The sequence below is a fragment of the Mizuhopecten yessoensis genome, unplaced genomic scaffold, assembly GCF_002113885.1.
Source record: "Mizuhopecten yessoensis strain PY_sf001 unplaced genomic scaffold, ASM211388v2 scaffold1407, whole genome shotgun sequence".
Taxonomy (NCBI): Eukaryota; Metazoa; Mollusca; class Bivalvia; order Pectinida; family Pectinidae; genus Mizuhopecten; species Mizuhopecten yessoensis.
The window spans coordinates 335,224-353,548 of NW_018404031.1; the positions used below are offsets into that span (position 1 = coordinate 335,224).

At 34.7% G+C, this 18,325-nt stretch overlaps 1 protein-coding gene across 1 annotated transcript; it reads right to left on the reverse strand.

Annotated features, from left to right (window-relative positions):
• Window positions 1-6,609: 6,609 nt before the first annotated feature.
• Window positions 6,610-15,195, reverse strand: LOC110461701 (protein pelota-like). The gene is made up of 10 exons (XM_021515310.1): window positions 15,008-15,195; window positions 12,753-12,845; window positions 12,285-12,435; window positions 11,475-11,574; window positions 10,569-10,732; window positions 9,916-9,976; window positions 9,175-9,215; window positions 8,642-8,762; window positions 7,633-7,753; window positions 6,610-7,023 (listed from the first exon to the last, which is right to left on the reverse strand). The coding sequence occupies exons 1-10, from the start codon at window positions 15,046-15,048 to the stop codon at window positions 6,765-6,767; spliced, it is 1,152 nt and encodes a 383-aa protein (XP_021370985.1). The 5' UTR covers window positions 15,049-15,195; the 3' UTR covers window positions 6,610-6,764.
• Between the last annotated feature and the right edge of the window lie 3,130 nt (window positions 15,196-18,325).

The following is an 18,325-nucleotide window of genomic DNA, read 5'->3' on the forward strand; positions in this document are numbered from 1 at the left end:
CTCATGGTCCTGACAAAGTGTTGTTATTTTTCGGGTCAATCAGAAATACAATTTGGCTGCCATGGCCGCTATTTTGCTACTAAATTCTAATAGGCCGATCTCACTTAAAATTGGTCTAGGAATGATCAGCTCATGGTCCTGACAAAGTTAAGTTAACATTATACTATTTTTTACTCAAATTGGTACATATTTCAACAAAAAAAAAAAATACTGTAGACTCAGGTGACTGTTAAGGCCCATGGGCCTCTTGTTTAGTTATCCTAGTGTTCATGTTTTTTAAGAAAATGATTCGGCCTACACAAGTTCAATAATCTTTTCAAGTATGGAGTGGTATTCTACTTCTCATTAGACAATATCAGAGAGTAGGTATTTTCCAGTAACTTTGTAAGGGTTTTCCTTATCTTTAACATCGAGAGTAAAATGTGAAATGAAATAAAAATTCATTGCATTACTATAAGCTGGCACACTTATTTTTGTTCAGTTCTTACTCCTAGGAGAACATTCATATTTCATTAATTCAGGGTGGGGAGGCGTGTGGTTAAGGTGTCTTCCGTTTACGATCACCTATTATACTCTCTACCACTGTGTCGCGGCAGAGATGTATCTGCTACATGCTACTGGTTTTGTATGTCTCTGGTCGCGGGTTCGAGGCTTACTTGGTGAAGTCGCCAGGTACTGGCTGAAGGTCGGTGGTTTTTCTTCGGGTACTCAGGATTTTCTCCCAACAGCAAGACCTGGCAAGTCTTTAAATGACCGTAGCTGTTAATATGACTTAAAGCACAAACAAACCAAAACCAATCATTAATTCAGTAAAGGGTTTTTTCTGTCTTAAACTCATAACCAATTTTATTGATTAACTTTGTCTTTCTATTCTCTCCGTCTTGTAAGACATGCTTTTGGCTATTACTCTATAACTCAAAACAGAACATCGTTACCTAATATCAGTACATTTACCACTGGAAAACAAATAAATGTAAAAACAAAAATAACATTTGGAACAAAAAAAATCAATCTATAACTGTAATTAAAACTGTGCATATGACATGGGAAATGACATTTAGAACAGGTTTTTTTCAGAGTATGTTTTTTCAGGGAAAAGTTGTAAATGGGGAAATATATCCAATTCTGTTTCAGTCAGAGTGTATAATTATAACAAGTCAGCAAATTGAGTGAAGTATGATTTGTGGAAATCTGTTGATGGGAGTATTTATAGAGTAATTGCAAAAAAGTGCAAAACAGACTGTTGCAGCCAGTTTATGTACAAAACATAAGCAGATAAAGGAATATGTTAAACTTCGTGAGATATATATATCATACTCTCTTAGCTTCGGGTTGTCATATTTATGTCCACCATAGATCACATGTTATTTACTGTCAGTAGGATTGAATTCTGTTAAAGTGTAAACACATCAATTTGGGAAGATTACCAATACATTCATCAACAGGTGTTTTCCTGCATTTTAGCCCTGTGATTTTCACAAGGAAGATACAATAGAGAAATCAGTCTTCATCAATCTGTAATAGAGGAAGTATATTTCATTGTATTTTCTATGGTCAGGTATATTTATTTTGTTTACTTTTTTCTCCTATTCTTGAATATTGTAATGAGACACTGTTAATTATTGTAATGACACACTGTTAATTATTGTAATGACACACTGTTAATTATTGTAATGATACACTGTTAATTATTGTAATGACACACTGTTAATTATATAGAAACTAAGGTGAAGCAAATAGCCAGCACTTTGCTGAACATTAGAATATTGAATTTCAGTTGTATATGATATAAAGGTTTGTACTACATATGTATTGCTATACATTTTTTTATATATATATATATATATATTTGTATCATTGAAGTACAGAAGTTATTGAAATACTGAATGTAATATTAGATTTCTAGATAATTTCATTTTAGATTTAGATTTGATAAACATGCATCATTAGAAGTCAAATACACATATTAGAAGTACAATTTGTACAACCGTACACTAACTGAAAAATCGTTCTCATGTCATTTAACTTATTGCTAAACATTTAACACAATATTGATGATAATGTGACAAATCAATGTCGCATCTCATCACTATTATAGACGGGTACTGTTTACGGTAAACTTAATACCCCGTTATACTGCCACCATTTGTCCAGAGAAATTTTGTCATTATAAAGGGGTGTGGTGATAAATTGAGGGAAATGTATAATGGAATTCTTAAGACATTGAAAATTGTTGGCGGTAAATGAGGGGCGTTATATCAAGGTTTACTGTATTGATAATCAGGTGACCAATTTCTGCTCGAGAGACACCACTAGTCTCTTATATTTAAGAGACCACCATTTTGTTATCACCATGAACAAAGCAGTTTTACTATATTCCATAATAGGGACCTTCTCTGCTAAAAGAACAGTTTTTAGCCGTTTCTTCAGTGATCTCATAATACAGATTGGACTGTAATTGTGTTCAGGCCATAGCTAGAGTGAGGAAAAAGAAATATATAGTACAAATATAGGTTTTTTAACTTCTTAATTTATATGGTGCTTGTTGTATAGGATTAGTCATCATTTTCATGTAACATTATCTATAAAAGTGGAAATTTGCGTAGTCACTCTTAAAACTGAACATGGTTGGAAATTTTCACCCATGAGTAATGGGTTCTGATATTGATATGTTCTATATATCTATACCCCAAAAATGAATATTTGCATGTGGATATTTCATTTGGCTGCAATTTATTTGATGCGAAAGTCGTGAACATATCCACATTGCAAAAGTTTCCACTTTCACAGTAATTATTTTTCTTAATGAAATATTAAGTGGACAAGGCAAGACAACATGGGATTATATTTATGCCATCTTCTCATCTTCAAGCTCTTTTGATAGTATAATATTGAATATTTGTGAATTGGTACATGTCTATTATAAATCTTATCTTTCGTATATATATTTTGAATTGTAACATTTCTTTGCTATCTTTTATTTCTGCCAAAAGCTTCAGCATCAGGTTTCCTTTAATTAGTAAGTTATCAGAATTTGTATCGGAGATGTTGTAACAAAAATACTCAATTGGACTGGTCTTGGGAAGTCGGTGTTTTACTTTTATAGTCAGCTAATCCGCTTCACTGGTGTTAGTCAGTATTCCTTATGTAATTTCCTGCACGTCCTTAAAATTCCATGGGTGGCAATTGCTGAAGTTCTCTGCACCCCTTGAATATGTCCTGGCAGAATCCAAGGCACGCATTAGCTATACGATTGGTTTCAGGTAAAAAAAAATGATGAATTGCTTGGCTGTTACCAGTGATTTGAAGATTACAGAGGAGAAACCCCCAACTTCAGAACCTCAATGTTACCTGACATGCACATAGGTGTCAACCTCTGAAACCTCCAATGAGGGAGATCTCCTTCATTCCGCATTTCCAATAAGGGAGAAATTAAAGTGCGTGAAACGCAACTTAAATTGCTTCACTCAATTTATCTTTCCCTTTTTAAAATACGTAGCTCCAAAAAGCATTCATTTGATTCAGACACACCTGTCATGATTTATAACCCACCCTGCAGTAACTAGGAGATCATTTTACCACAGAATGTAGATTTTGAGTTTGTGGGAGTTTGGACTTGAATGAGGGAGTTTCGAGGGAGATTGGTAAATTTTGGTCAAAATCAAGGAGTCTCCTCCAAATGAGGGAGATTTGACAGCTTTCCATGCATGTGATTCTTTTGAGTAACATCCAAGGATCAAACTACCTGGTAGTCTACTTTTGTCATATACAAGTTGGCACATGCATACAGAGCCCTCAATTTCGTCACGATATTCCAGGGGTGCAGAGAACATATGAGAGCGTAATCCAATAAATTTTAAGGATGTCTCTTCCATTTACTTCTCATTCTAAAGTAAACAGAGATTTGCTGAAAACGAAGTTTTTAAGATACTGTTGATAGTGCAACAGAACCTGAAGAAAATGTTTAGAAATCTTATTCTTTGTTTTTTTTGGTATACATAATTATGCGGTTGGACACTTTAGATTTAACCATATGGTTATATTTTACTGTGAAGGAATGATGACCGGTAAACTTTATAAGCTATCAACAGTTAAACAGACATGTCAGTGCTCATATGGAAATGTATTTGAAATCAAAATATATTTTTCACTGATGAGTGCTCGAATAAAATCTTAAAAAAAAGATATAAATAAAATTTTAATTGATGTGTGCTCGGAAAAAATTCAAAGAAAGTTGCAAGGATTTTCAAGGTCATCATTGTTGGCATTTCTTCCAACCTTACTGGATACAAAAACTGAATATATGAAGGAGGTGTTTAGAATGACCCTGGGCTGACCTTGGTAGTAGATCATTTAGAGAGTGGTCCAGTTCATCGAGGTGTTGAGGCAGGGGTCACCAGTTTTAGCCTTGGTACAATATACTTCATATGTAAACTTACTTTGCTTGATTCTTGATTGCCTAATTTAACATCATTTTGTTGAAATAAGCTGAAAATTTGTGTCTGTTTATCTTGCATACTGGCATTATTGGTAATACTCCTAACATGAGCCCACGTCCGATGGGTTTGCAGAACTGATGTAAATTTGAATGCTAGTCTGCTGTACATAAATGTTTAAATAGTCACAATTTTCTTTTTATATGATGTTTCAAATGAGTCAATTTTGAAGTGATTTTAAATATTATACATGTCATTATGTACAATTTTACATCATTACTTATAACAAATAAATTGATACATTTCCTACAGTATAAAATGTGCCGAGTTGTATTTTTTCAGTATTGGCCAAGTTTTATCATCAATAATTGTGATTCTGGTCTTAATAGAGTATGATAAAACTCTCTCTGGTATAATGTAATGAGCAGGTGTAAGGTAGCTGAAGTGCCCATATCTTGATGACAATGGTACAACCTACGATTTCCTACGGTCGGACCAGAGCAATTAGTCCCTGTCTGCACATACACAATTCTTTGAACGCAAGGCAATGATTGGTTGTTGTTTAACAGCATGCGTAACAACATTAGATGAAACAGCCTTACCACAGTAAATGGTTCATGATCGAACTCAGCTTTCATCATTATACCACAATGAAGCTGGAGGGAGGGGTGTATTGGAATCATCGTGTCAGGCCGTAATATTTTGTCAAACTTATCTTAGAAATACTGGAGTGATTTCTCTCAAACCTAGCATACTACTTTCCTAAGATATGATGTTGTGCCCTTTCGCTCGTCATTAAATTTGGAATATCTTCTTAGAGTTATGCCCATTTGTGATGTTGTGCCCTTTTGCACGTCATCAAATTTGGACAAAAATTTTCAATAACTTTCGTCGAGAATATTAGTACTGAATAAGTTTTTTTATTGTACCCAAAGCGATGAAGTTGTGGGTAGAGGGTATACAGGAATCAGGTTGTCTGTCTGTCTGTCTGTAGACACACTGTTATTCGTACTACTCCTCCCAAAGCACTGCACTTATTTCAGTGATGCTTGGTACACAGAATCCTTACATATAGCAGATGTGATTAAAGTATATACATGTGATTGGAATAACCTCGTCAATTTATGCAGCTATGCCCCTTTGATGAAAAACATTGTTCATATTACTCCCACGAAAGTACTGCACAGGTTTGAATGATATTTGGTACAAATAATTTCTATATTGAGGGGATGTGATTAAACTATAAAGAATAGAGATACATCCCCTATTTATGGAGTTATGCCCCATCGTTGTAAAGAAATTGTTCACACTACTCCCTCTTAAGTACTTCATCAATTTGAAAGCTACTTGGTTTACAAAACCTATACATAGATGGTATGTGAATGCATTATATAGAATGAAGTTAACTCCCCTATTTACGGAGTTATGCCCCTTTGTTTCATAACATTGTTTGCATGTCACGTTCCAAGGTACTGCATCAATTTGTCTGATACTTCATACATGGACATCACTGCAAGTTGGGGATCAAGAAAAGAATATACCTGCTGTAACCCACTGCATGATCATAATAATATGAGAGCCCTTTTCAAAGTACTGCACTGATTTCAATGCTACTCGGTACACATAATGCTTACATAGAGGGGATGTGAATAAAGATTAGAGGAGTTGTGCCGGTTTGTTAAAACAAGAGGCCCAAGGGCCTTAGCGGTCACCTGAGTTATATCATAGGTACTGGTAGCTTTATTTTATTGTTTAGATGTGATGTGGAAATCAGCATGTAAACTAAGTGAAATACAATACTTGTCATGTCATCAATGCTACTCAGTACTCATAATGCTTACATAGAGGGGATGTGAATAAAGATTAGAGGAGATGTGCTGGTTTGTTAAAAAAAATGTTCATACTACTTCTCCCAAAGTACTGCACATATTTGAACGCTACTTGGTACACATAATGCTTATATTGCGGGGATGTGAATTAAGCATATAGACACTTACAAGGTGAATAATGTGGGAACCCCTCCAAAAGTACTTCATCAATTTCTCGATTGATACTTCATGCATAGACACACCTGCAGGTCGGGAATCATTGGGGAAATCATAGTTTTAGTCAATCTTTATGTCAATGAGAAAAACAAGTTATGTATTTTGTAGTAAAAGGGAACAATTTAAAAAAAGAATTGAAATGATTTAATAAATAATTGTTTTTATCATGCTACATATAAAATAGGCTCAGAAATTGAAACATTGAGTGTGTTTTAAATGCCAGCAAGAATGTTTGATTAAAATGCCAGCGAGGTGCACAGATCTTCCTTAAACAATACATTTCTTAATCCTCCTCTGAATCGTCGTCATCGTCCGCCATTGGAAATCTAAGTATCGCAGCAACTCCTGATAACTGGCCTAGCTGTTCTCCAGATACATGTAAACTAGAGAACATCCTCACCTCACCAGCAGTCTCTCGTACAGTGTCTACAATTTTCACATATCGTTTACGTTGCTTGATGTCTTGCGATCGGAACAGCTCGTCGGATATGAGCAAGACTTCGACAGCCTGATGCTCTGCAGCCTTTTCCACTTGTTTTACTCTGAATTAAAAACAATTGGTCGTTTTGAATATGAAGTTTGAACTATATTGGCCCAATTTATATTTGAGAAATTGCTCATGATATTCTGCTGATCAGAATCCATGGACACTATATCTTGGATTATACAAGTACAATGTACTTATATAGTGAGTATGCGAAGTAAATGTTAATATCTGATGAAATGAGAAACTTTGCAATCAAAATGTAACTTGAAAGATCAACTAAAAATTACCATCACCTCATTCTTTAATGTAAGTGAATTTTATTAATGAAGTCAATCGTGGAGGGGAGACTACTCCCTTGGTTGCTTCATCGTCTATATAGAAGGGAGACTACTATAGAAGGGAGACTACTATAGAAGGGAGACTACTCCAACTTTTACTCGGTCATACTTTTACCTCAACATAGTTTGGTACAAGAAGTATAGTAATCCTGTCCATCCATATTCAACAATACAACTAAGAAAAGAATAAGTTGCAACATAATCTGTAGTTGGATTGTATTTTACCATAGACAAAAGCTATAACCAGCAACTATAGAACTCGTAAGAAGGTACATATGTTACTAACAGTACAGTATAAGGAGGACCTGAAGATGGACTTTGCTTACCCGTAGAAGGCTCTGTTGGGGTCGTTCTGAAGCATTTGGTAAAAATCGTCCAAAGCTTTGATCTCTAAGGACGCCTTTGTGTCAGCTAGCCGGGCAGTTAAGGCAGGATCTTGTAAAACCTCTGGAAAAAACCACGTACATGGAAGTGTTGACTACTGAGGTAAACCTGTTGCTAACTACAATCTGCTTTGTAACGTTCTTTAAGATCACAAAAACTACTGTCTCACTGTCAGTAAATGTACATACACTAAAAATAGCATTTCTGATGTCAGGTTGGTTGTGTGATAAATAAAAATCTAATATATATCTGCAAAAAAAGTTTTGTTTTTATTTCCTACAAAGAACTTGAAGTGAAAAGATCAACAATGCAGATGTTAAAGTAGTCAGGGAAAGCCAGGATTTGTTTGATAATTAAGTAAATGTTATCTCAACACCCGAAACGACGTTACGCTGTGATGCCGTCAAAATTCTCACACTTAAGAAAACCCAGTGAAGGGATATCTCCCACACTGGACTCCTTAGAGGTTGGCAACCCTGCAGCTAGTTGGTCAAACAACTTAATCACTCGCCACTGCAGCACCACTTAGAGTGTAGAAACAACTTCTGTATCATGGTTTATGATGTCCATGACCTTTGACGAGAATTCTCCACTTAAAGAGTCACTGTACACTTTTTGGTCCCAATATAAAAAGGTTTCCTTTTCATCCTATGGTTTGTCATTCTGTATAGTTTCAAGGCCCTAGACTAGATGAAAACATGACCTACTTGGAGTCTAGAAATTATTTTCACACATAAGGTCACTGAGACCTTGATTTCTAACATTTTGACCCCAAAGTCAATACTTGACACCATCTAAACTTGGACAACCAGTGACTCCAAATCTTAATATTAAGACAAGAAACACAAAACTGTTTATACAAATTAAACTTATTCTCAGTAATATAAATTGGAACTTTTAAGATAAATCAGACTTTGAAATATTTTGGGGCAGATTTTCATGTGAACTTACCTTTGAGAGAATGTTTGAATCCTGAAGAGGAGTGGACAAGAACAAACTTTGATTTGTTGTCTAGCAACACTTTATTGTCCATTTTAACAGCTTGTGTAAACATGAACTCTGAGAACTGGTCCTGCAGAACATCGAAAAAAAAATAGACATAGAGAATTGATGTATTTCTGTATTGTAAAAATATTTTGACTTTCCTGATCTGCCAAAGTCTCTATTCTGTCTTTGCGTATTGCAGAGTTATCTTCTCTTGGGAGCAAAAATTGATGACGTTACTCTCACAAACAAGTGACGTAACAACCAATACCTGCTCCCAAGAGAAGATAACTCTGCAATACGCAAAGACAGAATATTTATTATCCAGTATATTTTGCAATAAAATGGACATAAAAAGAAGGTGTTCGTCACTTTATTGAGCAAATACTTTCACTTTTATCCTTTGCCAAAGTCTCCATTTTTTTTATCCATGAAAGGTTTGATTATGTTGGAATAAAAAAAAATTCGGTTATACACAAGTGACAGTGAACTAGTCTTACCTTTACAAATCCTGGACTTGCCACAAGAAAACATTTTACAACTGAAACATAGAAAATAATAAATATTAAAATGTAGAAATATTTTACAATCTTTAGAACTAGTAATATATTTACACTCATTTCATCTTTAATTCTATACTTTTTAACTACTTAAGGAATTATGAAGTATTTTATATACCATTGAGAGAAATTAAACTGGATTGTTTTAACAACTTCGCATCATTTTTAGAAATGATAAGAACATAGTTCTCATGCCATATATTTCCAAATTGAGAAAGAATTGATAAGAAATGGGTAACTTTGCAATTCAGTGATCAAACTCCTTATACTAACACAAAAAAATACTTTTGTTCCTTCACGCAATTTTTTTTTAGGTAAATTAAAAATACACTCTTGGTGTGGCCTTATTTAAGTATATATGCGTACCCCTAAAGATCCAGGTACAAAATAAACCTTCTGTAACTCGATGCTTATACATATCATACACATATCATGTGGCTTATGACACACCCTCCCAAGACTGGCGCGGAACGGGGGTTTCTCTTGTGTCTTTTATATAATAAAGCAAAAATTTATAAAAATGGTCAACTGATTTTCACATATGACTACAGGTCTTGAATGCGAATCAGGGTAACATATTTAAATAAGTTTAGCAGGAAAACTTTGACAACAGCTGACACTGCATCACTGTATAAGATCACAGGCACTTTATGTAAAGCGAGATGAATTATTAACACTTACTATCAAAATTGACGTGGCGTAGTATAGCTTGTATGATCTGATCGTAAAATCTTGCGAGGCCCTGTACAAAAACATAACAAAATTATGCATCCTAACAACAGATCAAAATGTAAGCTGTCATACATTTTTTACTGACTTCAACAGATGGGGTGTTGACTATGGGTATTTATTTACAGGCAAAAATTGTTAATCCAGCCACCACAAGTCAGTTTGTACAGCTCAACTTTTTCCAACAAAAAATGTGTTCCCATAAAACAGCTTTTTCACAATCCAGTCCATTTTTTAGGAGAACAAAGGGGGCTCAATTATCCACTCAGAACAATGGTGGATGAATTATTTACTGGAAAGAAATATGACTGAAATTCTTTTTTGGGAACAAAGGTGGCTGAATTATGTAATGGGAAACAAAAAAAAGGTGGCTGAATTATTAACTGAAAATGATGGAATAAAGCAATACTGTACAATAAATGGTTGTCCCATAGTCAGTAATAAGTGGCTTAGTGGGGGCATGATAGGCATGTTTCAAGACAGAAAATGATTTCTATTCACTATACCATGATATATTGAAACATGGCATATCATACCTCAGTATATATGATACCACAAAGCTTATGTAAGTTATAATGCCGAATATTACAACCCCCTGCCCATACCTTGTCGTGTTGTGAACACATTCCCTTGCGTTTGCGGGGTATACTGGTCTCTATTTTGGCACGAACAAGGGTCATATTTGCAGTAATTAGGCAGACATGAGCGAGTCCTTCCTGCATGACAACTGCGGCAAGGTCGGCGTGTGTGGTGGGATCACAAGCTGTTTCTGTAAGTAAAGACACACATATCGTCAAAACCATATCTTTCAAAAATTCAACTTTTTGATGGTTTTAAAATAAATGTCAAACCAAATTTTACTTTAAATATTTCTCTCAATTCATATCCTTTAGTGCCAATAGAATTTAGATAATAGATTGAGACTGAAAATTCTTCTCTACAATATAAAACCATTATAGTCTGACAGCAGTTACCTCCCTTCTGTGACAAATACAGCAACTACTAGAAAATGTTTCCTGTCTTCAGCTGGACATTTTTTTTATCATTGAAGACTAAACAAACTGTTCCCTACTCAGATCAGGTTTACCATTTTACTGCATTTAGCTTAATTTTATTTTCCTGTAATATATCAAAATCGAGTATTCTACCTATTTAATATGTGCACTATTTTTTGCCCGATTAAGCCCTTGAAAAATTGCAAAATTAGAGGGTACAGTGTTATCGGGTAAGCTAGTAAGGCTTCAAAAAAAAGTCAAGATGTCCGTCACTGATGTTTTAAGACAACGGTGATATATCTTATTATTGACAGAGGCGATAATTAGGTTGAGCCATGTTGTTAATATAAATTGTAGTCAAATTTCTTCATAAAGTGAACAGTTACTGATGATAAAAGTTGTCACTGGTAATATTCCGTCTTTGCGTATTGCAGAGTTATCTTCTCTTGAGAGCAGGTATTGATTGTTACATCATTTGTTTGAGAGAGTAACGTCATCAATTTTTGAGAAAACAACGTAATTTTCTCACACAAACCAATGACGNACTGTCCCATTCATGTTTACCCAAGGTAAACTTTCTGTTCAGCTCCAGGTCCAGTGTGTGGTAGGCACCCATCTACATAAAGTCAACATATAAACCAGTGTTTATATTTATTTCAAATACAGTTTACTTCATTGTTATGACTGGGATATCGTGAATAAGACATTTATCTCTTAGTTGAGTTTTGGCCGATCGGTAATGACTGTTAAGTACAATGTATGTAAACTGTTAAAGTAGATATGTAAACTGTTAAAATGGATATAAAAATGTGTCCTGTGTTATTTGCACATGCGCTGATGTGCAACAGCTACATGCATTTTAGTTCTTGTTCTGGCCATATAAAATATGCTTTATTTATGGTTTGCAGTGGGAAATTATTAGCTTTCATGCATTCCTAAAAAAAAAAGAAGGTAAAAATACAATTTTCTGTAAATTCTGCGACAGTGTAGTTTGCCAAACTTGACAGGGTAAAAGGTTGAATTGAATTTTTGAAATACTAAGCTATAACTTAATAATTGGTTTATGTGTAACTGTCATCAAACCTAACTTGTTTTTTATGGAACAGGTTGACTTCTACATACAGTATCCCACTTTCTAAAGTCAAGTTGTAACCCTCTGTCATTTTATTCTAACCAATTTCATTTGTTATATAGAACAACTTCAGTGGAAAAACATTTAACCTTGCTACAGATAATTGTCAATTTTCATAATTATACTCGCTTTACTGTAAATGTATGGTAACTAAATATCTTGACACAGCAGTTTTCTGTATGGTCAATGATTACCTTGACATACTGGTTCTCCTGTATGTTGCGCCCTCTGACGCGGAGCATACATCCCTGTGTGTCAAACTCGATGGCTTCTATATGGATACAGAGAGTGGTTCTAACTTTGTTTACGCTCACACTTCCGGTGGCCGACTCATTCTGAACTTTCCTGGAAACAGAACCAGACTGTCATTGAAATAGTGCAATAAAACATGTGTTTTTTTTACATCAAAGACTTAAAAAAAAAATGTTTTGATATTATAATCAAACACCATCAAATATGTAAATTGTCAATACAGTATGAAAGTTAAGTGCTACTTTTGGTAAACAGTATCATAAACCTGCTTTTGTTTTGTTGTTGTTTCGGTAATTTCATCTCGACTGCACATACAGCAGTTTCAATAAATATGCATCCACAGTTATCCTCGGGAAAGAGTTGATCTTCTTGAACTGTGTGTATAGGAGAGGATGAAATGGCTACAGTACCTGATGGTGGTTGATCTCAGTGAGTCGCCAATGGTTACCAGGTTGTAGGTGTGCCACATGTCCTCCGACTCCTCAGGAATCAGGGTCACACTCCTAAAATCATAAACACAAAAATATGATTATGACTAAATACAGGGTTGTAAACAGGCCTAGTTTAGCAATGAAGATTGAAATAGAATCTATCAAGAAACGGAATCAACCCGACTTCTTTTTAATCCCGATTAGGTTCATTTGGAAGCCTTAAATATTACAACAGTGAAATGAAAAATTAAAAATGAAATTGATGTTACAATCAGGAACTTACAAATTGTGTATTACACACTTTATTTTTCTACTGACTAGGTATAATAAAGAAAAGAAGACCATTTATTTTTGTTTAACCCTTTCACCTCTATGCAACTTTAGTAGACTCTACCATGCATTTATCTGGACGAGTCCATTATGGTCTACAGTGGTGAAAGGGTTAAGGTTATATAATAACAGTTAGGTTTTTAACAGGTTAGGATTTCATGTTTCTGGGGCAAGAGTTGTCTTAATATTTAATAACAATTCCTCTAAGATACCTTTTTTGGTAATTATTTAGTTGCAATTAATATGTATACATACAAAGGAAAGTTGATCAACTGTAGCTACATATATACCAGCCTCTATATATACAATTACATAAATTATAGCATTATAACATATTCTGTGGTATATAATATAGTTCATAGAGACTGCAGGTACATGTGCTTTTAGAGAACTGAAATTTACATTCTTGCTCAATCAGCCCGCATTTCAGTCATATTGTTCTGATTTTTAGTTCTATGTTAACTCGGGAACAAAGTTCAAATGATTATTCTAACTTTGAACATTCATAGTTCAAAAGTTGAAGTAGGTAATTTCACATTTTGTGTATGATCACTAACACACCGTGACAGTAGTGAGGATCGATTATAATCGAAAATCAATCGGTTTGCCCTTTCCGATTCCGTCTATTGATTACAAATTCTATAATCCATATAATCTGTTCATCATTGAAATCAAAGTATTTTAATGTCTTCAAGTTCCTTTTAAAGTATGCTTTGAAAGACATATATTATATATATACCATTTGATTGACGAAAATTATGCACAAATGTTGCTATATATCAATTCATTATAAAAGAACAAAACCTAATGTATAGTGTAGCACGTTAACTCTGTCTATTGATGTAATAGTAGAGTTCTCACGTTAGTTGGGTATTCCATCCCCAAAAATTATAAACCGATTATGCAATCGATCATAGATTGGTTTACAAACGCATTATCGATTTTGACTTTAAACCAATTGCCCATCACTACTTCACAGCCATGGCACACCAGTGGGGGTAACTCAACAAATTAAAAGGATGGTGTATATGTCTGCATCAAACAAAACACATGTCACCTTGGTAAAATACTAGCCGCTTCCTACTAACACGGTTAGGGAGAATTTCTCTTTATAGCTCATTTGGTAGAGCCTTAGACTAGGGTAAGCCACATAGGGACTCGGGATACATGACATAAATACTAAGCGATACTTGCAAAGGAATCACTATCACCACTGGATAACTTAGGAAGAGTTCTTTCCTTGAGGGGGAGTATGTAACCCTGGTAAAATACTAGCTGCTTCCTACCGACTCGGCTAGGGAGATTTTCTCGTTAGCTCGTTCGATCTAGAACGTCTGACTAGCGTGCAAGAGGGTCCCAGATTCGACTCCAGGCGAAGAAATTTAAAGAAAATAATGACCTCTATTACACACACAAGAAGAGACTGGACAGTACATTATATGAAAATATAAAAATCTGCTAATGTTACATATGTAATTTCGAGTAGAAATTATTAAAGAATAATCCGAAAGTAAAAAAAAAACAAGAGAAAAAATGGTCTCTGATGTAGTCTTGTCCTTCTCTCGAGGCCCAGAAGGTAAGAATTTAGAATGACCCCCTCCTTCACGACGTGAAAGTGGGGTCATTCCAATATCTTGACCCACAAGCGTCCGGAGCCGAGTATCTTGTACAAAAAAAAGGACCTGGGAATCAAGAAAGACGTGATCCGAAACTAGAAAATCAGTTATTTCTCGAGGAATCATTTAAGTGACACGAAAAGATAATGTATTTATCAATTATTTGTCCTTCCTAAATTAATAGATATTTAAGACGTAAATCTTCATAATTTTCGAAGGAACACACACGTCACAATCAATATGAAAACAACGGCGGGTACACATTAAAGCACGACATTTGACATTTACCCAGAACCGTTTTTGTCAATATCTCTGCTGATGAGCTTCATTTTGCGGTTTTTATCGCATTAATTATGTGATGTCATATTCGAAGTTCACAAATACACTAAACATGTTGATGTTTCACGTTTGACACATATGAGGCAACATCCTGCGAGCGAAAAGTACAAACACGTGCTATAACGTTGTAATCTATTGGTCCGATACAATAAAATTGACCAATGACATACCGCCTATGAAAATTGACGATTCAGGGGAGACAAACAACAGTAGACCAGTTAGGTTGCGTCATATGATTTATTATAATCACAGTCGGCAGCCATTATTGAATAATATATTGAAAAAAATATCAATATATATTATATACATGCAAAGAGATTTTTTTCTTTGAGTGAATATGAAAATCTTTGCAAAATCAAATACGAAATGTGATATTTTCATGAAAAACTTGTATGATTTTTTACGATTTTGCAATACTTAGAAACCTGGGATATGTACATAGTATACTTTCTTTTTCTGTGATGATTATTACTGTATTATTATTAATATATGTGATTCTCTCCCTTTACTTGTAATATAATATGTTATTGTTATTTTTACATGTGTTTGTCGCTATAATAGCTCTCAAGAGCTAATGTTCCTTGTTTACCTGTATGCGACGTTAAATAAAGTTTCTTGTATCTTGAGAACATAGATTTTTTGGTTTAAAACCGTTTGATTGTTTGGGACGAATGCTAAACTTTTAGAAAATCATGCACCTATATTTAAGACGTTTATTTCAGGATGACTCAATCATGGTTCTTTCGAGAAAGATGTTTGACTTATCATACAGGTTATGCCAGTGTCCACGTTTAAAAATCCTCATGGGGAGCCGGAAAACATGAGAACAATACTAAGCGGAACGTTTTCATTTGCCTAGTAGAAATATGAAAAAGACCAGAAAATATTAAATACCAATTTCATTTATATACTTTTCTTAGAGAGATATCCATGCAAGTGGATCCCGTCAGTACTTAATACCAGTTTTTCAAGGTGGTCGGATGGTGCAGTGGATAGCGCACTTGCCTTTCACCAAGGCGGCCGGGGTTCGATTCACCGAGGGAAGTGAAAAGGTATGGGGTAACCTGTCCGATCACGTGGGTTTTCTCCGGGTACTCTGGTTTCCTCTCACAATAAGACCCCCGCGCGCTAACACCCGGGCTAACAAGAGTGATTTAACAAGAATAATTCTCTATGGTTGCTTTATTATCCAGGTGAGCCATCTGGGCCTCTTGCGTTTTGTTTTAGTTCAATTTTTTATTTTACTAATTACTCTAATATTTCCCAAAAGCAATGTCTCAAACAAAGACAAAGACAAACTGTAACAAAATACCTATGTCTCACATTCGTGACATTTCGCCATCAAGACAAAAACTAAATAGACATACTTTTCCTGTTTTTTGTTTTGAATTGTGTGCAAGGAGAGTATGTCTTGTTGTGAAACATGTATACCAAATAACATAAATGTACACACGGGGGCATGCCCCACCCCCGGATTTTTTTTAGATATAAAAGCTCTGTCGTGCCATCTGGTGGCTTTTTAGATACATATTTTAGTGTTTTAATTTATTTTACAGACAACATTTTTTGGTTGATTCATCACTTTATTATTGGAAAGCATCGCAAAAATTAAAATGTATTTCAAATGCGAAAGACAGCTCTCCTTTTTTTCTCCGACAAAAAAGTGTCGATTGTTGGAATTACCCGAAAATATCCGTTGCGTCATATCTCTTTCCTGATGAATCTAAGTTAACTAGATATTTAACATGTCGGAGCCAATATAAACAGGTTAATTTCAGATTTTTTGCTGTTGTGTCCCCAAAACCCTTTTTATATCATCAACATTTCTCAGAACATAAGATGACGGTAGCTTCTATATCGATGTTTAGATATATGTATACATACATATCCAGTAGCCCTACTGAAGATAGGCCTAGGACTACTCTGAAAAACATACTTCATCAGTTCATGACAGGGACAAATGAAGGGCAGGCCTATATAATGTCACAGATTAGCAAAAGCTACATGTACGTGGCTTTTTCTGACTTTTGAGGCTTTGCCTTTTTCATATTACATTTGCAGGCGAAGTGAATGTAAAACTCAGATGGATCCTATACGCGCATGTATCCGCCCTAAAACCTATAACAATAATGCTAGTAACAAATCAATCTACAATTGTTATTTGGAAGAAAAAAAATACACAAAAAAAAACATCCATTCCGGAAAAACAACCCGCCTCCGTTGACTTAGTTGTATTTCATTACAATCATTTTAATTTTTTTAAATTGTTGACGTGTATGGAACTTGAACATGTGAGCTTTTTCCCATCTTTTAGACAGGATATCGATATCCACCTTCACTTTAGTAAGACGAATATCGGCCTCGCTTGTATTCCCGATATCACGGGTAACAACAGTCAAACTCAGGGGGGGAGAGGTGACCCAGCAATAAGATTTGGGTGTTGCCCAAAATTTTAAACTCAGAAGACTCAAAAAAACTAATAGATTATAATTGTCATGTCGGTTGTACATGTATACTACTTTCTGGCACCAAACAATATATAGAACTTCATTATTTCTGAGATTGTGACAATTATAATTTCCCAGCCGAGCAGAGCGAGGCGAATTCTTTTTTCGGAAGATGTAATACTAAACTTGTTCAAGCACTGGCAAGCGTAGAAAGCTAGAATTTATCGGACATTATTTCCATTGTCAAACTGATCAAATAAGGCATAGAATACTTTTCTGAGTTTGCGGTATTATTCTAGGTTATATTTTATAACATAGAGTATTCATATTTTATGATGGGGGAGCGGAGCGAGTGTTAACAAAAAATTCTCTGAAACAATGCATGGTAAAAATGTAGGTTTTTGGTTAAAATGTTGATGTTTGTGTCATGTGCATGTAGTTTAGGCGAGGATTTTGGCAATTCAAAATATTGATTTAGCTTGTCATAAAAAATAATTATGATTTGACTGTTTGTCTTTTATTGTGAATTTGTATGCATGCATATGTACAAGGGCAACACCTGTTAAAAAGGATATATATATACATGCCAGGCTTTTATGCTAACATTGGATATTATTCACCTGATAACGTGATGCTAAGGTGGATGCTTTACTGTCTTTGACAGTTTTGAAATTTACATTTTTTAACAGGTATAATAAAACACCCCTGGTGATCATGTGTACATGAAACCACAGGTGAAAATACTGGTTTATCTATTATGAAATGGACTCTACCTTTGAAATAACAAGTAACATATATACACTTTGTACCTAATTCCAAC